Source organism: Nannobrachium achirus (assembly GCF_963921795.1).
Source record: "Nannobrachium achirus genome assembly, chromosome: 23".
Classification (NCBI taxonomy): domain Eukaryota; kingdom Metazoa; phylum Chordata; class Actinopteri; order Myctophiformes; family Myctophidae; genus Nannobrachium; species Nannobrachium achirus.
The window spans coordinates 15,875,429-15,900,996 of NC_137830.1; the positions used below are offsets into that span (position 1 = coordinate 15,875,429).

At 41.2% G+C, this 25,568-nt stretch overlaps 1 protein-coding gene across 1 annotated transcript in view; it reads right to left on the reverse strand.

Annotated features, from left to right (window-relative positions):
* The window catches only part of LOC308309219 (receptor-type tyrosine-protein phosphatase beta-like), a 119,451-nt gene extending 107,115 nt beyond the window's left edge, over positions 1-12,336 (reverse strand). The window contains exons 1-2 of the mRNA XM_080754722.1: positions 11,798-12,336; positions 7,642-8,122 (exon numbers count right to left, since the gene is read on the reverse strand). Coding sequence (XP_080610848.1) covers positions 7,642-8,122; positions 11,798-11,854 — 538 coding nt within the window. The 5' untranslated portion in view covers positions 11,855-12,336. The remainder of the gene's footprint in view (positions 1-7,641; positions 8,123-11,797) is intronic.
* Between the last annotated feature and the right edge of the window lie 13,232 nt (positions 12,337-25,568).

Genomic DNA, 25,568 nt, shown 5'->3' on the forward strand with positions numbered 1-25,568 from the left:
TCCGTGCACTATGAATTACATGGAAGTCTATGGAGACGAATGGCAGTTAAAGAGTACGAAGGTATTGTTAAATGGCAGCATATGAGTTAAGCCGTGACATCATTTTGTAGTCAGACCTCCAAGCAGATTTATTGTCAATATCTGTCCCTCGCTATTTCAACAGATCCGAGACAAAAATAACGACTAAAGTATAATTCTACCACTTTCCTTTCAACAACAAAGAGAAGAAAAATTAGTAAATAGTAAAAATAGTAAAAAGATTTGCTTTTTTGGGGGGCAAAAGTTCTCCTCTGCCTACAAAATGATGTCAGACTTAGCCCCATTAAGAAACGTTTCATTGTTTGGGAATGTTAGTTTCTGTTAGTTTTTCAATAAAGGTTTGAAGAGGAATTCCAAGCCAAAAGCCAATCACAACATCATATTGTGTGACGTCAGTCGCAAGCGCCCGATCCCCGCCCCAAAATGGTTGGCGAGCCAAAATGGTACCGACACCGCGCTGCAAGCTTGTAGATCTGCTATTTTTGAAAAGTTGTGAAAATGTGTGCAAATCTTTGAATATATATGTATTTTTTATAAGCAAACATTTGTAACTCAAATTTTGCTTCTGGGGGGTCCCTGGAACTAAATATATTGAGATAGGGGTCCGCGGCCAAATACATATTATTTTGGGGGTCCCTCACATGAAAAAGTTTGAGCACCACTGACATAGAAACATAGGTCAAACCTTGGATTTGAAATGTTCAAAGACTTGCAAAATGTTCACGATTATTCAAAAATAGCAGATAGTATATCTGCTATTTTTCAATGGTTAAAGCACAAAATAACGCGTAATAATGCATTCCCAGTCTAAATGGTTTAAACCCCCTCCCCCATGAAGAACATTCATGGGGCCCCGCAGTGCACCCTTGTACCAGCAGGGCCCAGAATTCTATTAACATTTTAATCTGCAACACAATGTTTTACAATACGTAGTGGAGGGTCCCTTCTTCATATCTCTCTCAGCTAAGGAGTCCTTGGCCTTAAGACCCCTGCTCTATCAGCCTCTAGTTCCTGTAGTTGATTACAGAGCCATGCAGAGGGAAGCCGTGGGATGCACACAAACAAACCCACTGACATGCAGCCAACACAAGAGAGAGCTGAGCTGGGGCGCCTGGTGGCCTAGTGGACCAGGCGCATACCATATAGGCATTGCCATTTCGCCATCGATGCCTGTCGGCGTCGCCGGTTCGATTCCCGATCCGAGCGACCTTTGCCGCATGTCACTCCCTGTCTCTCCCCCATTTCCTGTCAGTCTACTGTCCTATCCAATAAAGGCAAAAAGCCCCAAAACAAATCTTAAAAAAAAAAAAAGAGAGAGCTGAGCTGATCTGCAGCTCATTAAAGGACAACTTTGTTTTTTTACAACAAAGGGTTCATATTTTAGATTGTAATTAGAGACAAGAAAAAGTGAGTGTTAAAATGTTTTCATTTGCTTCGTTCTATTGTTTTATCGCGTTTACCGTGCTAAAATGTGGGACATGCGTACGCATGGGGGCATGCGTACAAGTGGCTAAATATGTCTTTTTAGACACAATAAGCCAGCAGTTTCTTCATTGCTATTTACAGTAACACTTCTAGCCCCTATAAGTCACATCCAACCATGAAAAGTTGCGTTGTATCTTGGGAATGGGCTTATTCTGTGTAAAATGACAAATTTAGCCCCCAACCACTGAAATAAGAATCTCTAAAACAATAGAAAGAAGTAAATGAAATCATTTTATCACTCATATTTTATATTCTTTAATTACAATCTAAAATATGAACCCTTGTTGTAAAAAACTAAAGTTGTCCTGGGACCCCAAATTATTTTAGGGGGTCCCCAGACGATTAACTTAATGTGCAACATTGTTTTCTCACTCAACAGTAAAGAAACCACCATAAAGTTTAAGTGTACCGGTATAAAGGGTATCATTTCTAAAGTGACAATTTAAGGACTTTTTAATGCCTCTAAAATGACAAATTAAACATTGTCCAATATTATAGGCAGAAATTGTGAAAATAGCAGATCTACATGCTCACAACGCCTCGCGTTTGCGAGGCGTTGTGAGCATGTAGATCGGCTATTTTCACAACAGAACTGTTTGTGGCATTACAAATTGTAATGCCTCAACTCTTAATTATTGTCAGGGTGGGGGGGGACCCCAGTTAGAATATGATTATTTTGGGGGTCGCAGCCTGAAAAGGTTGAGAACCACTGAATTAATAAATCATAGCAGAGGAGATGTGAACCAGGAATCAGGACAGGACAGGACAGGACAGGACAGGACAGGACAGGACGAGACAGGATAGGACTACTATTTCCACACTCACTCCAGAGGGACACTATTATTTCCACACTGTCCAGACGACCACATTGCATACTGTTGGGCAAAAACATCTTATCTCCGTATTTTAACTTTTTTCATAATTAATGCCCTACCTACAAACAAACAAACTAACAAATCTAAGAAATTCCGTGAATACGAACAATTGGGAAGTAGTGAAAATAGCTTAAGCTGGCCGCACACTAGCCGATAATCGGGCTATTTAATTACCCCCCCGACAATCGGGCTTCCTCCGACTGAAACGTGCCCGACTATCGGGCATGAACGTCGTCTAGCGTGAGGTCTCAGGCTGCAATCAGACTGGAACGCACAAGTTGAGTGAGAGTTGTGTGGGGGAGGCGGGGGGCAGAGACAGCACAATGCATTGCGGATGGAAGTCGAGTGGTTTGAAGTCTAGTGCGAGTCGTGAGCAAGTTGGACGCAACCACACAACACCACACGACTCGCACTCGACTTCAAACCACTCGACTCCCATCCGGAATGCATTGCGCTGTGCCTGCCCCCCGCCTCCCCCACACGACACGCACTCGTTTTTGTGCCTTTAGGTCTGTAGCCGGCCTCACAGATCCACTCGGAGCCCAGCCGAGTGGCTCGGAGGACGATCGGGGGTAGCCCGACTCTTTTCAAACATGTTTGATATTTTCCTGGATCAGTACTGGTCTGGAAGACTGGAATAGCAGCAGGGAACTGATTGAAGTGACAGAGCTATCTCTTTTTCTCTCTCCACACACACACACACACACACACGCAGGGGCGGGAACATAGGGGGCGCGTGAGTGCTTGAGCGTACTGTTATGAGAGCCCATTGATTTTTCGCCGACAATTCCTAGCACTCAGTCGTTCGTCCCAAACTGGCCAAACTGCATTCCTGGCACTCGGCCGATATCACACGTCGGCTTTGTCCCTTTCAATGTTAGCAGGGCGTCACCCAGCGTCATAGCCCGCCTCCACATCCTGGCTGTATGTCTACTCTGTGTGATGTAGGCTATGTAGCTCTACTGTAGCCTACAGTATTCTACCCCCACCTCCAAAATAATAAAAAAAACATCTCAACTGAACTGTTCTTATAGTATTTTATCATGCCAGTAAAGCTCCTTTGAATTAAATATAATTGATGTAGCCTAAAGCCTATTTGATTGATTGAAGGCTTTATTAGAAGTTTGCATAGGAAAATGTACAGTTTCATGACGGTACAGTTCACTGGTACAAGGTCTACTAAAAGGAGATCCTGAAAAGACTAAGCTTATTTCAACAGGAAACCATTAAAGTATCTCATATAACATTGAATGACAGACGAATAGAACACAGTACTATGCAGTAGATATGTAAAGAAAAGAAAATGAGAGAGAAAAAAATATATAATAAAAGAGAAAACAGTAAGTCTAAACAAACAGTAAGTATATACAAAGAAGGGGAAGGGGAAATTAAGTCACCCAGTTAAGGTTACAGGACAGTAAGAAAAATAAAAAGGACTGTTGTGTACAGCCGAGTGTCGAGAACAGTTTGAGAAAAAAAAACACAACACAACAAAGAATAGTAGTGCTTAACGTTTCTATAATGGATTGCAATTTTAAGTGACTTTTCTAAGCATATTGCAAACTCAAAGAACTTACAATGGTCCATTCATCCAAACATTAGGAACTACTTATCAACACAGTGCCAAAAAATATATATATACACAAATATACAGTAGGTGGTCTATACATAGGCGTCTGCACCAAGACAATAATGATAATGCCTTTCCTTTTTGTAGGCTACCTCTTCTCAACTGTTGTTATGCCTCATTCACATAGGGAGCAGCAAAGCTAAAGTTTTGCTTGCTTGGTCAATGTTATCTCAATGGAAACCAGCTTTAAAGATACAGGAGATACACAGAACAAAGCTTTGGAAGCTTTAAAGCTGGTTTCCATTGAGATAACATAACATTGACCAAGCAAGCTAAACTTTAGCTTTGCTGCTCCCTATGTGAATGAGGCATTATAGTATTTTATCATGCCAGTAAAGCTCATTTGAATTAAATATAATTGATGTAGCCTAAAGCCTAGCTTTTCCTTTTTGTAGGCTTTTTATGTTATACCAATACTTTTGGACTTTTACTCAAGTAAGCATGCCAGCATTTTTAATTCAGAGTAACAGAGTATTTCTATATTGTAGTGATACTAACTAAAGTGATACTAAATAAAACTTTTGTACATTTACAGTTACTCAAGTATAGGCCTGTCTGCATTTTGAATTCAGGCTGCTCTGTTTCATTGGTTTTCAATTAAATTCAAAGGAGCTTTATTGGCATGATACCAAAGTGTCACAAAACTGCTGAAAATGGGGAACATATTAGCGTTGTGGGTTTTCAGTGCCCTCTAGTGGCCAAACATAGCAATGGTCATTATTATCATTTTGTCTAAGCGGCTGGCCGAGAGGGGGGGGGGGGGGGGGGGGAGCGGGGGGAGCGGGAGGGGGGGGGGGGGGGCGGTGGGGGGGGGGAGCGGGGGGGTCAAAAACGAGCACCCAGCTTAATATTGAAAGTGCAACGCCCCTGCACACACGCACACACGCGCACACACGCACACACACACACACACACACACACACACACACACACACACACACACACACACACACACACACACACACACACACACACACACACACACACACACACACACACACACGAAATCAATCAATCAATCAACAAAGACGTAAAACTAGGCCAAACCAATTAGTGCAAGAGCCACAGCTGTCTGGACTCGCTAATAACTTTCCAGCTCTGCTCTCCTCCTCCAAGTTACATTAAACTTATGGTTCTCACTCTTAAATGTATGATAAACCTGTGCATTCTCCATGTTTCCACCTCAAAATGCTGGATTACAGTTCTTCAAATGGACCAGACAGAACCGTCCTCTCTTTCTTTCTCTCTCTCTCTCTCTGGGACATTGAATTTGGATCTCCGTGCCCTCGGATCTTTATTTAATGATTATATTTGATTGATCCATCCGCCCACACCGCGATAATTTGTTAAAAGACAGGGATTGAAAGCCTAGGCCATGGCCACTAAAGTAAAAGCAGACACTTGCCTGTCTTGAACTTGAATCTGTCTTGAACTTGAACCGTCCGTGGTGGAAGCAGCCTACAACAGCAGCTCACCCCACGTCAGTCACTTTCTCTGATGGTCCGTGCACGGTGCAGTTATGTAATCTCTAGGCCTACTCCTTTCAAGTTCCAATTGGCCATAGGTACAGCGTGTAGCTTAATTAATGGGCCATCATCAACTCGTTTGATCTACCAGCTGGGTTAACAACTCCTGGCTACTCCGGGCACAGCGCGCCCCGCATAGCCAGGCGTTTCGCATGCACAAGTATTTTAACAGACAGCAGGTTTAGAAAATATGCGCGCACGTTACCTTAACTATTATAAGGTTGTATCATGGTTGTATCATGATTGCTTGCGATGGGAATTAAAACTCAATGGTCGCGAGTTTGTTTTATATCAGCAGAAATAGTCACTACCAGTCAGTCACAGACTGAAGTGGGAACAGCACACGAGTGCAAGTAGCCTACGCGCCCACTGCCTGATCTACAAACCCTACAATGTGGCGCGGAGGGACGCAGTTTGATCTTGGAAATCTAATGTTCTGTGCGCCACACACACAGTCATACGACTAATCATAAATCAGGCACCATGAGAAGCAGACAGCACGCAGCACGCAGCAGTGATAGAGACAGAGAGGGTAAAAGTCAGAGAGTTGAACAGAGGCATGGATTGACATGAAACGTGTCAAAGTGAACTCGATCATCAAAATATGGGACACAATTGAAGCGTTTTTTTTCTCCATTGCGCGAAGCGATGGTGTGTTGTGTGGATAACGTTTATGTGTTGTTGTTGTGTGCGTGTGCCAGTGTTACCAGATGGGAAATGTTGAATTATCGTACCGGAGGCTCAGAATTATCGTATTTGACATGAAACTATCGTACACGGCCAAAAAAAGAGAAATCACTCGCGTAAAAACGTAATTTCACAAACAAATGCGTCTTTAGTGTAAGAAACGACCTCGTTTTAGACTCCTGCGTGACAAAAACGCATCAGATATGCTGTGTGGAGGCAGGCAACTTCTTGGAGCTTACACAAATAAAAGCCTGAAACTGGTCTGGAAAGATGCAACCAGTGTTTTTAATGCCTCCAAGTACAGATCTAGGGTCAGATTGACTGATTTCCTGGCTTATTTTGAGAAGCCAAACCAGATCCCAGATCAGCAGCCAAGGAAAATAGTGAATTCACGCTCTTTTTGATGATATGCCGAAATTATCGTACATTTGGGCATTTTTGGAATTATTGATCGTACATCGTACAGAGGGTCAAATTATCGTACAAATACGATAATTATCGTACGTCTGGCAACACTGGCGTGTGCGTGTGCGTGTGTGTGTGTTGCAAGGCGAAGAACAGCCCTGTGACATTTTGTATTTTATATTATGTAGGCTATTATTGCTTTGTTCAGGCCCGACTCAATCTGAATAGAATCCTGTAGCGTGCGGAGCGCCCGACTGTTCAAAACGGCTAGTCTGAGCCCGTTTAGATTATCTGGTAAAATAATCTGAAAAAATGATCCTGTAGTGTTTAATTCTACCCGATTCAGTCGGGCCCGATTATCGGCTAGTGTATGGCCAGCTTAAGCTTCGTGTTGCGTTGCGTGTTTGTAGATCTGCTATTTTCACTGGTTTGTGTCCCACGGGCTGTGGTAGAAATATTTATAGACTGTCAAATGTGTATTTATCAACTTTGTAGAACTTAGTCTAAAGAAAATCTCACAAGCCAAAGTACTAATTTAGATTTTCTTGCAGCTGCCAATCAGCTGACATCCTCCATGGACCGTGACTTCTACTCCTACTCTGTGTCAGCATAAAATCTGTACTAAGTGATGTTATACATCATTGCTAACTTAACCAGCAGTCAGCCTTATTATATACTGTATGGTACTTAGTATAGCATGTTCATGTGTATCTCCATCTAGGGAGAGCATCTTGGTGTATAAGAGGTGTCCCATTTGACACTTCAGGGAGGCTACTGCCCCCGTTCAACTTTTTGACTTTTGAATAAAACTTTGTCAATCCTTCAAATCCTACATCCTCGTGGAACATTAATTAATTTCCATCATAGGGCGAACATCTAATCTCTCTTTTGGGTCTCTACTCGGGCCTGAGACATGTGGGAACCACTGCCCTAATAGGACTGCGCCAAAAAACAAATACACTCGGTTACAAGAGGTTAGAAGACCAAGACCTACTGGTGTTCACAGTGATGTTGGCTGTCTGCCTGTCGGTCTGGGATTGAATCTCCAGGCTATAGGAGGTCCCAGGCTCCAGATGATCAAAGAGGCAGGTGAAGACCTCCGCCATGTCCCTTCCTCCCATTATCTCGCCTCCTTCCTCCTCCTCGACACTTTCCCTCTCGCCTCCTACACCCTTGCCTCCTATCTCGTTGTCTCCTTGCTCTCCTCCGTCTCCCATTTCGGCCTCTCGCCTCCTGTCCTCTTTGAGGTCCTTGCCTGCTATTTCGTTAGACCCAAAGTCGTTGTTGTCTGCCTTCTCCGCTCCTCTCCTCGTGCAAGGTGTCCCCTCTGTGCCGTCCATGGTCGTCGCAGTGAAGTTGCAGCCTTGTCCGGGAGTCGTCACCGTCACGGAGACAGAGTCCAGGTTGGAGGCTGTGTCAGAGACAGAGATGCTACAGGGCCGCTGGTCCAACGTAGGGGCTGCACTGGATACATGCTGGAACAGACACACGGACAGTTCATTGAATCAACGTGCCTAGCCCAGTGGTCAGTGGTGGAAAAAGTACTCAATTGTTTTACTTAAGTAAAAATATCAATACTACAATGTAGAAATACTCTGTTACAAGTAAAAGTCCAGAATTGCATTTTAATGACTGTAGAGATACTGTGTACCGGTTTGCGTGATTTTAGGGCAAAATGATGATGGACAGACTGACAGACAGCCGGTGGAGGTTTTGATAGTAACTGCGACCTCACAGGCGCAATAAATGATTATTTGTCAGCATTAGTCACTTTGACACTAAACTGGCCCCTGTGTCAGGGACAGTACACTGTAATGGTACTCTAGAGGAGAGATAGAGGGAGAGCGAGAGACTATTTTTAATATATGTTAATTACATAGGGCTCTAAATTGCTCCCTTTGAACGTCAAAGGGGTTGTGCACTGAGGTAATTGATTGGGCCGTAAAGGTGTCAAGTGCTCGTTAGTGATCTCTCCTATCAATGAAAGCATCAAAGACAATACCTGTTGATGCCTGCCATACAGGGGAGGGGAGAATGTGTTTGTATACACACAGACTTGCCTAGTTCCCCTTTAAGTATTGGTGGTAAATTAATCATAATGGCATACATAGACAGTAGTCAATTAAATCTAAAGTAGGTCGGGAGTGGCTTATTGTCGGTATCAGCCGGTAACACACAGGCGTCTGTTCCCGTTACAATGCGCTAGACACCTAGGAGATGGATTGCTGAGGTGGAGCGCCACACCTACCATCAGCTCACAGTACTTGACGCACAACTTAATTTACATGCAGGATATTACAGGTACATTGATAATCACAATGCACTGTACAGTATATTACATTGGCAATCAAAATAGGGTAAACGTGAGAGGTTTGAATAAGAACATAATTAAATATGTTATGGCTCTTAACATGTTTTGGAACTATTGAATGACATATTTTGAATTTCATTTTTTGTAGAGTCAATTGAAAGGGCTAGATATGAGTATACATTAGCACTGCAGTTACATGTGATGACTGCTGTACCTGTATGTTCCATCATACACACTCGGGTGAAACCAGGTGTTATCATGCCAATGTTATCATGCCAATGTTATCATGCCTAATTAATTGAATCAAACCCTCAGGTTTGATTAAATTGAATAACGTTATTTCACTAATTCATTTAACCAGTCACTTCAGTCATGATGAAGAGTACTGTACAGGGTGTACATAAAACACGCACGCACGCACGCACGCACACATCTTCATTGGGCCTCAATTTCAAAACTCGAATATAAATATAAACTTCTTTCCCTCAGTAAATGTTTGGCTTAAAGGAGTAGTTCACCCCCAAAATGACTTTTTTTCCTATTGATTACTCACACCATGGAGACTCGAGTTCAATAATATATATTTTTTTGTATTTGTCGCATTCCTAAGACAAAAAAAGATATATTATAGTAAATTTAGAGTTGGAGTTGAAACCACGCAAAATCAAATTATATACACACAAATCTTTTTACAACAGCAAGCCTTTGCACATTCAGGGCACATGTCGCTCAACGATTGGGTGTGCCATCATTTTCTTCGAGACAAAACTGAAGTCATTTTGGGGTTTTTAGAGGCATGGAATAAAGATAAACTTCAGTCTGCAATGTTAAATCTTGGTGTAGTCATGGACTCACCTGAATTTCAAGGATTAAAGGACTTGTGTCTTAGCCAGTGGTGTAAAGTAACTAAGAACATTTACTTAAAGGGGAAGACCACCCATTTTCAATATTGAACTATGTCATTAATATACCTTAGAGGAGTTGTGTGGAAATAGAAAAAAAGTTCCCCCTCTTCTGTGTTGCCTAGAACTGGAGGATTGATTTTGGGGTTTGTATTGTAAATTACAACTTGATGACATCACACATTGTAATTTACGATACAAACCCCAAAATCAATCCTCCAGTTCTAGGCAACACAGAAGGGGCGAACTTTTTTTCTATTTCCACACAACTCCTCTAAGTTATATTAATGACATATATCAATATTGAAAATGGGTGGTCTTCCCCTTTAAGTAGCCTATTGTACTTAAGTACACTTTTGAGGTATTTGTTATTGAGTATTTCCAATTTCCAATACTTTTACTTCTACCCTTCTACATCTCGGATCCAAATATTGTACTTTTACTCCACTACATTTATTTGAAAACTTTAGTTACAATTTACTTTGCAGATATAAATTATAATATTGTAAAACATACCCTATTTTATACCGTGGCTATTTGAAAATAGCCGATCTACAAGCTCACAGCTTGTAGATGTACTATTTTCAAACAGTTTGTACTTTTACTTTTGGTACTTTAAGATTATTTTTGATGCCAACACTTTCATACTTATACTCAAGTACATTTTGAATTCTGGGTTTTACTTATTTATACTTTGCAGTATTGATACTTTAGTTTTACTTAAGTAAAACAATTGAGTACTATTTCCAACCCTGGTCTAAGAAGGATTAGTTAAAATACCCATGCATTCATCTTCAGTATAGCCTCCAGTGTAGTGGTGTCGTTACAGGTTTCCTAAATCGATCATGAGAGCAGTTGATTTAAAACACTGCTGCTAAAGTCCTTACGAATACCAAGAAACTGGCTCACATCACTCAGCTCTTATAGATCTTTACACTGGCTCCCTGTCTATCAATAATCGATTTCAAAATACCAACTACTGTTGCTTTATAAAGCAAGGGTTTTCAACACGGGGTCCAGGACCCCTAGGGGGTCCTCAGAGTTACCATTTTGTTTAATATTAACCGGTTGAACCGGTTGTGGGGGTCCCTGCTTCTTCTCTGGAACAAACACCCTGAAAACTGCACTTCTGCTACGATTCTGTTCTTTTAAATCAAAGCTAGACTTCCCACTGCCTTGCTGTTTTCTATACATTTGCATTTGCCTTGCCTTATAAAGAAAGCCACCCTTATTTACCTTTTATTCCGGTAATTTAGTACAGAAACAGTGGTAAAAAAATGTCTCACCAAAATCAATCATTAGTAAAGAGAACCAAAGCCCACAATTCCCAGTTAGTACAATTAATACATAGCCTACTTGTAGGAGGTCCGTATTGTATTGGGCACATACATTAACACATGTATCATGTATGTATTAATGTATGTGCCCAATATATAAAGGCAATTATCCATATATCAACATAATTATACAATGTATATACTCAGAGGTGCTAGACTGGGAGGGACATGCAAAGTAGGGATCGGACGATAAGCGATATTATCGTTTATTGTGATAAAAAAACACTCACGATAATAGTATTGTGGAGATTTAATATATCGTGATATCGTCCTCCGTCATGCGCTGGGATCAATTCACATTTATTTGCCGAGCTGCATATCCGGTATCACTTAAACCCTCTATAATTGGTAAAAGGTGCTATAATATACGTACTTGATACAGTATTTTTTCACTTTCTATCAAATGTCTTTGCCAAAAAAATAGCCGATCTACAAGCTTGTAGATCTGCTATTTTTTGGCAAATGTTCCGCCCCAGGATAATAGTGTTGATTATCGCGATAATATCGTAAATCGCAATTTCTTTGGTCACAATAATCATGATATGACATTTTCATATCGTCCCATCCCTAATACAAAGATGGGAACAAAATGAGACTTACCAGACGGACCCCAGAGACCAACCAGAGAGTTAAATAGAGAACTTTACATCTCAGCATCGTGATTCTTCTGCAGCACTTGATTATCCACAATATGAAATAGATCCACAAACAGGGCAGTTACAACCATACTCCTAAAGATGAGGTAATGAGAGGTCTATGAGTATGGCGTGTCCACGTTCACTGGGTGGAAAATGTCTCTCATCCGACTCTGTGGTTTGAGTGGCTTATGTGTACAAGTTCTTCCGTATAAAGTATAGAAAACGACGGAAAAAGGTGAATATTACCCCAACTAAAAATATAATAATAATACAAAATATCTATCCCCTTCTCCTGAGTCCCTTTAGCTCCAGTTACACTTAGCAGTAGGATGTATATAGAGTAGGTAATCCAATGAAAGGTCCATAAAAAACAAGCAAAAGAACAACCCAGATAATCCAAATGGTGTCTGGTCTTTCTTTGCAGACTCTCGTCTTTTTATTTTTTTTCTGTTTCTCGACTTCTTTCTGTCTTGTCTTCTTTATTACTGTCTGTCTGTCTGTCTGTCTGTCTGTCTGTCCCTCCGTCCTCCACACGAGTCCCAAAGACTAGGCTGGACAGACCTGTGCTGGATAGGTTTCTGTGTGTGTCTGATTCTCTCTCTCTCTCTCCCTCCCTCCCTCTCTCTTTCCCTCCCTCCCTCTCTCCTCTCCCTCTCTCCCTCTCTCGACCAGTGGTGGAAAAATTACTCACATACCTTACTTAAGTAAAAGTATCAATACTGCAATATAGAAATACAAGTAAAAGTCCGGAATTAAAAATGTAAAAGTATGAAAGTGTTGGCATCTAAATGTACTTAAAAGTATCAAAAGTAGAAGTACAATGTTTGAAAATAGCAGATCTACAAGCTCACAACGGATCGCGACGCATTGTGAGCTTGTAGATCGCTATTTTCAAATGGCCAAGGTATAAAATAGGGCTAAAGTGGTTTACGTATGTTTTTCAATATCATAATTTATACCTGCAAAGTAACTAGTAACTAAAGTTTTCAAATAAATGCAGTGGAGTAAAAGTACAATATTTGGATCCGAGATGTAGTGGAGTAGAAGTAAAAGTATTGGAAATTGGAAACACTCAGTTTACACACTGAGCACAGTACTTAAATTAAGTAAATGTACGTATTTACACCACTGCTCCTGGCACACAGCTATAGTTCAGCTCTGTGATGTGCCTTACATCCTGTCTCTCTCCCTCCCTGTCCCTTGTTTTCTAAAACACAAAGGAGGTTAAACCTTCCTGACTGTCCTGTTTTCTTTGTCCATCTGTCTTTGTCTCTCTCATCGAGTGAGAGATAGTCGTTCTGAGTGTGTGTGTGTGTGTGTGTGTGTGTGTGTGTGTGTGTGTGTGTGTGTGTGTGTGTGTGTGTGTGTGCGTGCGTGCGTGCGTGCGTGCGTGCGTGCGTGCGTGCGTGCGTGCGTGCGTGCGTGCGTGCGTGCGTGCGTGCGTGCGTGCGTGTGTGTGTCTCACTCTCTCCAGACACTATAAGAGGTTTGGAGTATCTAACGGACATCCTCAATCGGTCCAACTGCTTTGTGACTCACTCCAGAGGTAGCTAACAACTCACTGATATCTATAAATAAGACCAGGCTGACAGAAGCAGCACTCCCAACCCTCCCATCCCATCATACAGTATACCTGTAACAAAGACGGCTCTAAATATAGTATTAATCAAAGCATTCTGTAAATTCGCAGTGGGACTCCATGTTTGTCTCAGTGTCAGGGGCGTCACAAGGGGGGGGAGTGGGACTGAGTTACTAGGGCCCAAGGTGGAGGAGGGGCCTTCATTATTTTATGCTTTAACTATTGAAACATAGCAGATATAATAGATAGATAGATAGATAGATAGATAGATAGATAGATAGATAGATAGATAGATAGATAGATAGATAGATAGATAGATAGATAGATAGATAGATAGATAGATAGATAGATAGATAGATAGATAGATAGATAGATAGAGATAGAGAGAGATAGATAGATAGATAGATAGATAGATACCTTTATTATCCCACAGGGGAAATTCAGTTGCCCAGAGGCAGCACAGCAGTTAAAGGTTACAAGTTACAGAGAAGTAAGAAAAAGAAGTACTGTAGTATACAGTCCAAAGAGCAAGCACAAAAATATATAAATAAAACAAGCTTGCGAGCACAGCTTGCGAGCTTGTAGATACAAGCTCATACAAGCTCAAAGCATGGCACTCGCTCGGTGCCGCGCTATGAGCTAGTATATCTGCTATTGTTGAATAGCCAAAGTATAAAGAATGATGGCTAAAGTGGTTACGTGACACCGATGCGTTCACGGTCTTAGACCAAGGCTACAATAATCTGGATCTTTTTCTAAACTCAGATTTTCGTATATCCACAAAAAATATCTCTGTCCACACAAAACAAAAATATCTAGGTCTAAAAAAATCCATGCCTACACAGATCCACTGAATCGGATATTTTTTAGTAAATCTTCACTTGTTTATCCGGTTACGAAAAGATTCGGTTTAGCGCCCGAAATCTCCAGCTTTGTGTGGCTGCAAACCCAATCGCACAACGAAATGTCCAGCTTCAGAAATATCCAGATTCGTGCAGCCGGCCCCTTAAATCTGCTCTGCAGGAAGACTGAGGCCGAAACGTGTAAGCCAATAAATGAGAATGTAATATCTTGCATCCTTTATTTTTCCACTTGGTGGCATTTGTTTCAAGTTATATATTTATGGCTGAGTAAAGAGGCATCCAGAGGAAGCACACCTTGCTTCTTTTTCCTTCTCTGGGATTTGCCTTTGTATAAAAGTTTGATGATCGCTGATCTGCTATTATTTGGATTATTTACTTTCAAATACACATCTGTCCAAAAGACTGTTGAGGAGAATGAGGATTTCACTTGATAAAACATTACATTTCCCAGTAAAATTTCCAGTAAAATATTTTCATTCATATTTTTCCAATTGATGTGACAGTTGCTGAATGAATAGTGGAAACAGAAAAAGACAAATATTTCTCTCTCTAAGAACGGGTTAATTTAACTAAATGAACTAAGATTTACTTACTAAGTGCCAGGGGCCCCATACAAGATTTTTGTTCAAAGGTTACAAAAACATTCAGATTTTTTCAAGATTCTTTTTTATAGCAGATATACAAGCTCACAACCAGCACGACTCGTTGTGAGCTTGTAGATCTGCCATTGTCAGAGAGCAACACCCAAGCGCAACCAAACATAAAACCACTCGTCTTTTAGTTCTACTGGATCTCTTCTCCACTAGTCCCTCCCTAACATTTTGGTCTAGTTATTTATTATTAGTTGACGAAATTGGCAACCTATTTAGGCTATAGTCTTAGTTTTAGTCACCATAGCTTAGTTTTATTTAGCTTTCGTCAGTTCGTCGCAGTTTTAGTTGTCAAAATCAACACTGGTTCAGAGCTCAAAGCAGGGGTCTTCAACATTTTCATAGATTTCATATAGTTTCATCATTTGACAGCACAATCATCAGTGTATTTTGGATTCACGTCAATTTGTGTTTTCAGATATTTAACCACTTGAGCCGTCATTACCTAATAGCCGGGGAGCCACAGGCCCAAAAGCTCAAAGAATAGGGTTTTACCTGTGACATCATGACATACTTTTTATTTTTGTTTTTTCTATTCATTGTCATTAAGGTACACAGAATGAGAGGCCTGCTCTGCCGGAAACTCTGCGAAAAAAAGTTATGGCCATTTGTATATTCACTCCATCGACTTCAATATACAGGAAAGAAACACACCAAAAAAAAATGCTTTAAGTAGCATGTGAGGGGTCAAACTTGGGGTTCTTGATGATTCTGAATCCATTGCAAGCATTTTTTTTTGCGTGAAAAACATTCCTTGGGCTAGGAAACGGACCAAAATAACGGTGAAAAGTGATGACTCATCACTTTTCACAGGTTTGAGAGGCTGAAATCTAGCCCAAGGAATGTTTTTCATGCAAAACAAATGCTTGCAATGGATTCAGAATCATCAAGAACCCCTAGTTTGACCCCTCACATGCTACTTTTTTTGGTGTGTTTTTTTTCCAGTATAGTGAAGTCAATGGGAAACTTTCTTTCGCAGTGTTTCCGGCAGAGCAGGCCTCTCATTCTGTGTACCTTATTGACCAAATTAATAGGAAAAACTAAAATTTGGAGTATGTCATGACATAACAGGTCTTCTCTCATTTTGGCACAGTGGCTCCCCGGCTATAATAAACTTGACCCTTTACTCTGTACTTAGTCTGCTTTTTTTCCCCTCTACACCAAACCTCTTTGCTGAAAATAGCAGATCTGCTATTTTTGGCTACAGTTCTCAGAATATGGACAATAGGGTTCAAGTTGTTAATAAGAAAAGGATTGGAAGATTTGGAGGACCCCCTGATGGATATGAATTTATGATACAAAAATGTATGACAACATGTATGAGGCTCATATGACCATAAAGGTATATTATGTGAACTACTGTCTGGACTTACAGTACAGGTCCTTGTTACCCTGACAAGACCATGTTTTGGTTATACTGTGAGTTCTGATGGAAAGTTACTAGTGAAGAAACTATTGTCTTCTTGTTATGATATGGGAACCAATCAATGAGTCCCACGCCTAACTGTATTCTCATAATATACTGTATGTCTGACCACCATTTTAGGAGAGAGAGAAGAAAGCTGCCACGATATGGTATGCTCACTGTTTTGTCCTCCTTGTCTGCTCTCTTCAAATACAACACTTTAAGATATAGTCCTTTGGCTGTCTCTCTCTGGGTCTTATTTGGTTATGGATTTATTCATCCATATTTAAGTTATTTAACACCCCCTGTAGTAACTCTGAGGACCTTCTAGGGGTCCCGGACCCCCTGTTTAAGACCCCTGCTCTAAAGCCACAGGCCATGGAAGGCTTTGTTCCACACAGCCCGCTACTTTTAGTCCGCCGTGTCCACACCTCTTTCCTTCCTTCCTGATGGCCCCCTGCTCCCTGATATACTCTCTCTTTCTGTCCCCTCCCTCACGCAGTCAGGGGCGTCACAAGGGGTAGGAAAGTGGGACTGAGTTACTGGGGCCCAAGGTGGAGGGGCCCTAGTAACTTTATCTATTGAAAAATAGCAGATATACAAGCTGCGCTGCGAGCTTGTAGATCTGCTATTTTTGAAAAGTTGTGAAAATGTGTGAAAATCTTTGAATATATGTATTTTTTAAGCGAACATTTCTAACTCAAATATTGCTTCTGGGGGGGTCCCTGGAACTAAATATTTTGAGATCAGGGTCCGTGGCCAAATACATATCATCTTGGGGGTCCTTGACATAGGTTTCTTGCACACATTTTCACGATTTTTCAAAAATAGCAGATATACAAGCTCGCAGCGCTGTGAGCTTGTATATCTGCTATTTTTCAATAGTTAACATTCATGGGGGGCCCGCAGTGAATCCTTGTACCCAGGGCCCAGAATTTGGTGTGACGCCCCTGCACGCAGTACAAAAGGGAAAGGTCTCTGAACATCGTAACAGATCATATGTGTGCGTGCAAATAACAAATCTCGGTTCGGATTCATACACAATGGTTATGCAATGCATTATGCCAGTAGTTTTAAATGGAATGCCGAGGAGGGACGTGAATAACCTGAGCACCAAATCACCCAGTCCATTATATCAGTGCTTCTCAAAGAGGGCAGTCCTGGCAAAAATGAAGAGCGTTTTTTTAAAAGCTTTAAAGGACGACTTCATATAATTGGTCCTCACTAATGTTCATGATAAAATAGCACAATTCTTTTCTACTCTGTGTCTCTTAGGAGGGCTGTGGGCAGTTCAGAAACCCATCTACTAGTGACATCATCGATGGGGAATGTTAAAATAGAAGCCACTGTTAATAAAAATAATACAAATATTGTAAGAAATATCTTCCTAATGATGATGTCACTGGCAGACGGGTTTCTGAAATGCCCACAGGTCTCCTAAGATTCACAGACAGAGTAGAAAAGAATTGTGCAATTTTATCATGAACATTAGTGAGTAGCAATTATATGAAGAAGATACTGAACTCTGAAAAGAGGTGAAGTCGTCCCCACCTCTTAAGCCCCAGGGGGGTCCAGGGGAAAAATCCGCCAAAAATGTATGCCCAAATTGGAACAGTTGTGGACACAAAACTACAATGATTGTGGCTAATCTTATCCCACCAAATGTCAGCTAACCCCTGAAAATTCACAAATGCAGTGTAAAACATCACATTTCTCTTACCAAATTGTCCTGCTGTGATTATTTAGCTAGGAAAAGAGGATTGAAAAAGACCTCCGCCTATGGAAAATTTGCCTTCTGAATAGTGAATGAGCCTCAAGACCTCATTGAAAACATAAATATTGAATAGAGAAATTGTTCACCAAGGTGTCATCAATTGATAGGCAAAATTGTATGAATATATTCCAAACTATGTAAACTCTACAGATGTTTTAGTGAGAGTAGTGCTGTAATATTAGTAATGTTAAAGTATAGGGTGAAAAATGATAAAAACGAGTAACAATAAGTAGTAATAATACTGTAATATGAGTAATGTATGGATGAAAAGTACAATGGCAGCTGATTACTATACTGTAGGACCACTGTATCAACAATGAAATTGTACTTTTATTTGGTCTCTATTGATTTATTGACATTTATTGACAGCTGTTCAGAGGTCAACACCTTTTGCCCCCGCCGGCGGGGGCAATGGGGTTCAAGAGGTTAAGACTATAGTCAGTCAGCAAAGCTCTTATCAGGGTCTGCGGTGAAGAGCCTATCACCGCAAATTTTAGGTGTAAAGCTATCCACCTAAAGTGAGAAAATAAGTGGAGGCCATCATAGTCAGTCACAGTGAAGTACTATCACTGTGACTGACTGGTCTAGATCGACCAATCAGTGAACGGGGTGATGGGTCGATCTGTCTGAAAGTAAAAACAGAGAGATGTGTCGGGGTTCGCAGTGGATAGCTCTTCACCGCGAGTAATGACGCAATGTTGTAGTTTTATGACTTAAAAAGACTACACCGCGGTGGATAGCTTATCACCGCGGTGCCTACTATGATAGGGGCTTAAACCAGACAGTGTTTCAGTACTTAAGTTCAATTACTTAAGTACTGTATTTAAGTACAATTTTGAGGTATTTGTACCGGCGCATTGCAAGCTTGTAGATCTGCTATTTTCAAAGGATTTTTTATACATTTGAAAACTTGTGAAATGTGACATTCTGCCTAATGAGTACTTTTTACTTTTGTACATTTTGTTACCAATACTTTTGCACTTTTACTCAAGTAAATGTTGAATTCCGGTCTTTTACTTGTAACAGAGTATTTCTGCAATGCAGAATTGACACATTTACCTAAGTAAAAACTGTACTTTTTCCACCACTGTCATTCAGACAGTCAGTCAGTCAGTCAGTCAGCAATCCAACTATCTAGACAGACAGACAGACAGACACTGTTAAGTCTACTGACCGAAACATGTTAAACCATGGCAGGGGTCTTCAACGTTTTCAGGCAGAGGACCCCTTAGTTGAGAGAGAGATGAAGCAGGGACCCCCACACAATTTTCATAGATCCCATAGTTTCATTGTTTGACAGTGAGCTTGTAGATCTGCTATTTTTGCCTAAAGTTCTCCGAATATGGACGTTAGGGTTCAAATGGTTAATATAAAAAGGGCACAAAGATTTGGAGGACCCCTGTAGTAACTCTAAGGACCCCCAAGGGCAGTGTTTCTCAAATGGGGGTACGTGTACCCCTAGGGGTACGCAGAGGTACTACAGGGGGTACTTGAGAAAATATGGAAAATAGAAACATTTATTTTACTGTTATGTTTAATGATAAAACATTGACAAATGTATGTGAATGTGCTGCTCCAAAAAGCTTTAAACCAAATTAAGTACGATTTTTTACTGTTACTGAATAGAAAACAGGCTACCGTATTTTCCGGACTATAAGGCGCACTTAACACTTTCAGTGCCAGGGCGTCATATGACGTCCGACACGACCTTGGCAATGATGCCAGAAAATAATATTGGCGTCATATGACGCCAGATGCTTTTTTTTCATATTACAGTAGTACAGTGTTGGATCTATGCGGTAACCAAGATACAGCCCTTTTGGACGATGGGACGGTCGTCATGCATGACAATTCAGTGGCGTCAGTTCAGAACAAGCTAAGGTATGGCAACATGACTGGTGTCTGGTGAAGACACCAGTCATGTTGCCATACCTTAGCAACAGGCACGATGAAAAGTACATTTTTATTATTTCCCCCCGTCAAGGTATGGCAGCTGCATACCCCTGCCATACCCAATTGACGCCCCTGCATGACATTACACGCTTATGTGACCAAATTCAAGCATGCTGATTGGCCGGTTCCCCCCAGAAACAAGGGTCTCAAAGAATTCAGTGACTTTTACCGTAAGCGGACACACAGCAATCAGAGGGAGAGAGAGATATATTGAGAGAATGAGCTAGAATTAGTTATAAAATCATTAGATGTAGTATTATTTAGAGAGATAGAGATAGAGAGAGAGATCGGAAGGTTTTACCTAGGAGGAGTGGGGGAAGGGAAGGGCTAGTTTCTTTGTAGGTTGGGGTCCATTTTGTAGAAAAAGAAAACGCCGTCCCAGTTACCGGACCGTTGCTCCGCTGATCAGAGAGCAAGTCATGGCCGCACATGGAGACCAAGCAGGCAGCCGAACCATGCCCCGTGGCCGTGGACACCAAGCCCGCAGCTGCCCAGCGCCGCCACCGACCATAATCAAAACCCGAAGCACCAGTTGGACTTTCGTTTGTTGCTGCGCGGCTGCGTTTGGGACTTGACTGAGGCGACGCGTGAGGATGAACGGTGATGCCGTTGAACGCTGATGCCGGCGATTTGAAGAGAATTCTGTGTTTTTGCTGCTGTGTCGGGGGAGCCAAGGAACGTCGCCAGCCATCCACAGTGGACGGAGGAGCTACGGCGGTGATCCGGACCGGAGGCAGGCTGTTTGGAGCAGTGTATCATCTTACGGCGCCCACCGGCTGCACCGATAGGTATGGCCCCGGAGAGCGGAGTTGCAGCGGGCGCTAATACACCCAAATGAGGCCGTGCGTGGACTTAGCCAAGGAGGACGACCCGGTCGCTCGGTGTGCTGCGATCAGCGAACCGGGTAAGCATTATAAAGCTATGCTTTTTACGTTTCAATATGTTCTATACGTCTGTCTGTCTTTCAATGTTATATGAGATCAGTGCTGTGTTCTGGGGACTCACCGGGGACTACCCTCCACACCTCGCCCGACTTGGCACACCCTCGCAGGCACGGCGCCGCCAGGCGCCGGCCTCTATACCTCCGTGATGGAGGAACAATAAAATATGAACGGCGTCTGCCCTCGTGAACCTTTCAAAGTAGCGTATTTGATAGGGATTATGTACTATAGCGTGAGCGTCTGCCCTGGCCAAACGAATAGTAGCTGATCGTATGCCCTCAAAAAAAGTCTAGAACACACCACTGTATGCATATCATAAAGTGTGTTCCTGTGGAAATGAGCCATGAATCTGTAGGTCTACTCTAATGCAAGCTTGTAATACATTCTTCAATCAATCAATAACCGATGTCAATAAGCCTGACCTGCTATTGTTTTTTTTCCACGTAGGGTGCATTTGGTAATATACAATTCAATTCAAAGGAGCGTTATTGGCATGAGAAAACATACGTTTACATTGCCAAAGCAAGTATCACACATACAATAAAACTAGACCAGGTCAACCTGGTTGTGCCAGACCCCCTGTCTGTCATCATCATTTATGACATCATGCCTTTTGTAGGCATGTCATCATCATGTCATCATCATATATACCCTTTATATAGAAAACCAGGACAGACAGACCGACATTTGCTTATGTAGGCCTACCCATTTCATGGGTCTGGCAAAAAACAGTTGAAAATGCTATGTCGCATTGTCATTGCCAGACCCATGAAATGGGTAGGCCTACATAAGCAAATGTCGGTCTGTCCGGTTTTTCTCCATAGATGGTCATGATGATGACATGATGATGACATGAGGGAGGGATAGACCGACAGACAAAGCCTTCATGTCATCACAATGTCACAAATGATGATGACATGAGGGAGGGACAGACAGCCTATAAAGGGACAGACAGCCTATAAATGTACCATTAAATTTATAGGCCCAGAGGGTTGGCAGAACCGGGGTCTGGCACAACCAGGTTGACCTGGTCTAGTTTTATATATATACAGGGTACAAATAGCAGCATTATTTTCCTCATAGTACATAAAGGTATCAGCTCTGTTTCATACTGTATGTGCAGTAGGTCTAGATGTCAATCCATGGTTTGTAGTAGGTGTATGAAGTTCCTCCAACTTCTTCCAGTAAGAATACATTTCTTTATAGTTTAGTTTTTTATTGTGTGTGTATACCTAGATAGATAGTTTAGTAATACAATCAGTGTGTGTGTGTGTGTGTGTGTGTGTGTGTGTGTGTGTGTGTGTGTGTGTGTGTGTGTGTGTGTGTGTGTGTGTGTGTGTGTGTGTGACATAATAATCTATCAAATCGATCTCAAATCTGTATCAAAGCAGAGCCTATAGAATTCAGTGGCCACGTATATATACATATATACATTTGAAATTATTTAGACTAGTGAAAACAGCCGATCTACAAGCACACAACGCCTCGCTTGTAGATCTGCTGTTTTCACTACTTTTGTGCGACAGCCTTTGCTAAAGAACATACAAATTATACAGAAGCACGTTCATTTAGTATTTTGTATTTATTTCTATCATATACAGGGCCCGTGGAGTCTGACTGGATGGAGGAAGGATGGGAGCCCGATCTGCAACCAGACCAATGACAACGCAGAGGACAGTATGATGGCGGAGATAGCGAGAGCGGAGGAGTCAGACTTCTCTTCCTCACAGCTATCGTTCACAAGCCGGAGATTGCCATGCAGTGGTCAAAAAAACATTGCCATGCCGTACTTTCCCAGAACAATGGCAAGGAACAGGTACCAGGCCATTTTGAGGCACCTGAGGTACACACACACACACACACACACACACACACACACACACACACACACACACACACACACACACACACACACACACACACACACACACACACACACACACGGTGAACAGTACCATCTTTGACCTTTATTTGTGGTGCCTTTGACTCCTGAATGTTGGCTTGTTGAATGCCTTTTTTTGAGAATACAGTACAGTACAGTACTGACTTTTATATTATTTTATTTATTCTTTACTTGCTGCACATTTATTTTATTTTACTTTTATCCAGTTATATTTTATTTTTGTGAAGTCATATTTGTGATTTCTTTTTTTTTGGAAATATTTGTAAATATTGTTGAACATAAATATGTTCATGCTGGATGTGTGAGGTACTCACCAGGGTTAGGGTTCGATGTTGCCATAAAATAAAAGGTTGACATCGCTTTTCTGACTTTTTGTCTTCCTGACCTTCTAGACCAGGTAAAAACACAGTGAATTCACAGTGCATAGTTCTATCAAAATGTAAGGCAATTTCTACCTTCTGAGTCATTTCATACTTTTTCACTTTGCCCCCTTGAAACTAGACGATGGTACAATATTTTTTTAACTTTTTTTGCACATAATGAAAGTAGGCATGTCATTCTTTCTGTCAAGGGTACTTGTGTTCCGTTACCATTTACCAATTTGTTGCTATGGCTTCCTAAAGTTTTTTTTCTTTGAACTCAAATATCTCAGAATCTAGATTTCTGAGGTTATTGACTGGTTTGCGCAGTGCGCACTCTCGAGCACCTATCTCCAAAACCGCTCACCGAAATCACTCCAAAATTTTTTTGGTAAAAAAAAAAATCCTCTTTTTTTTTGTTCCGATGTGAATATCGGATCATTTCCAATTTATTCCCTGGAATTGGGGCAGAAATGAATGGGACCTAATGGTGGCACTGGTAAGGGACGGGGGGCAGGGGGGGCTGGCACTCAAAGTGTTAACTCAGTTACTGCCAATTAAATATGCCCTCGAGTGGCATTATTGCCAGAAAATCTCCATAGACTTCCATGTAATTTATAGTGCACAGATCATGCACGCCCATGCACAGATCATGCACCATGTTTGTGCAGGCTGTTCACAGCTTTCAAACAAAAAAAAAAGATTGGAAATCCGTTCAGGCATTCTTGAGATAATAGCCATTATGTTTTACATTATGTAAGCAAAGATGGCTGCCCTGTATGAAAGATGGGGTTGTATGGGGGGTGTAACATGCAAAATCGCGATTGAAATCATGTTTACTAGATTTAATGGGGTCCAAAATTTATTTTTTAAAAAAGAATAAAAAAAAAAAAAAAAAAAAATGTTTTTTTTCTAAGTAAAAGTCGCCAAAAGTCGTCTGGCAGGGAAGTCCATAGTGAGAAAGTTGATCTGAAAGTCGTTTGGCACTGTATGAGTTAAAAGCCTTTAATTTTCTCAAAAAACTACAGTGCGCCTTATAGTCCAGTGCGCCTTATATATGGATCATTCATTGACATTGACATTCCCTTTAGCACAGCTCCATCTGTTGGATGCATAACGCAACGGTAGCGTCTATTATGTGCGCCTTATAGTCAGGTGCGCCTTATATATGAAAACAGTTTGAAAATAGACCATTCATTGACAGTGCGCCTTATAGTCAGGTGCGCCTTATAGTCCAGAAAATACTGTACTTACTTTTATTTTCAACATAATGACATAAAAACGGGACTTTTGATGTCAGTATTCTCTAGTCAAAATGTTGTGGTCGATCAAAGGGGTTACTTGGATTCATATTATCAGGAAAAGGGGGTACTGAAGCCCAAAAGGTTTGAGAAACACTGCCCTAGGGGTCCCGGACCCCCATTGAAGACCCTTGAGTTAAACAATAAAGCAAATGATCTCACATAGCATAAAACACAGTTCGGCTGTTATTACACATCTTTATGTACAGATTATGAGAGACAATATAGAGATATACTAGATCAGTAGTTTACAGCACTACTTAGTGGTTATTATGCTGGGCAGTTGACTCTTATCACAACATTCAGTTGATTGGTTATACAGTACAAAGAGAAAACAACATACCGTACTGTACACTAATTATTCAGTTGTTATTACTCTGGCTGAGTTAGCTGTAATGCCCACACAGTGGATAGTTTAATGGGACACATTGCCATTTTGAGTTGAAGTTGTTATCGTTCTTTACAACCACGTACAGGGGAAACAAGTACAAAATAAATGATCTGCTTCAGCAACAAATAAACATATCGTCGTTGTTGGGTGGAAACCTTGTATGTCCAAAACCGTTTGTTTTGTATTTATCATTTTAAAAATGATTTAAACTAGTGAAAACAGCCGATCTACAAGCACGCAACGCCTCGCACCGCGAGGCGTTGCGTGCTTGTAGATCTGCTGTTTTCATTACTTTTGTGCGACGGCCTTGTATGATGAAGCAGGGCTTTGCTTTGTGAAATAATGTACAAATTTGAAACTTGGAGATACTGTACGAGGTTTCTGCCCGACTGTGACGATATACTATATTCTGAAGTGGGGAAAGTGCAGTAAAAAGTGTATTAATCATCATTAACATTTGAAATTCTTGGTTTGGATTGCCTTTCTGAACCCAATGAGAATTTAAAGTTAAAAGAGAAAAGAAAAAAAAATGTTTAAAGGTGGAGTGCAAAGTGCTTTCCTTCCCTATATATTGTTTAAAGGTGATACACCATGCATTTAAAAAGTATTTATGT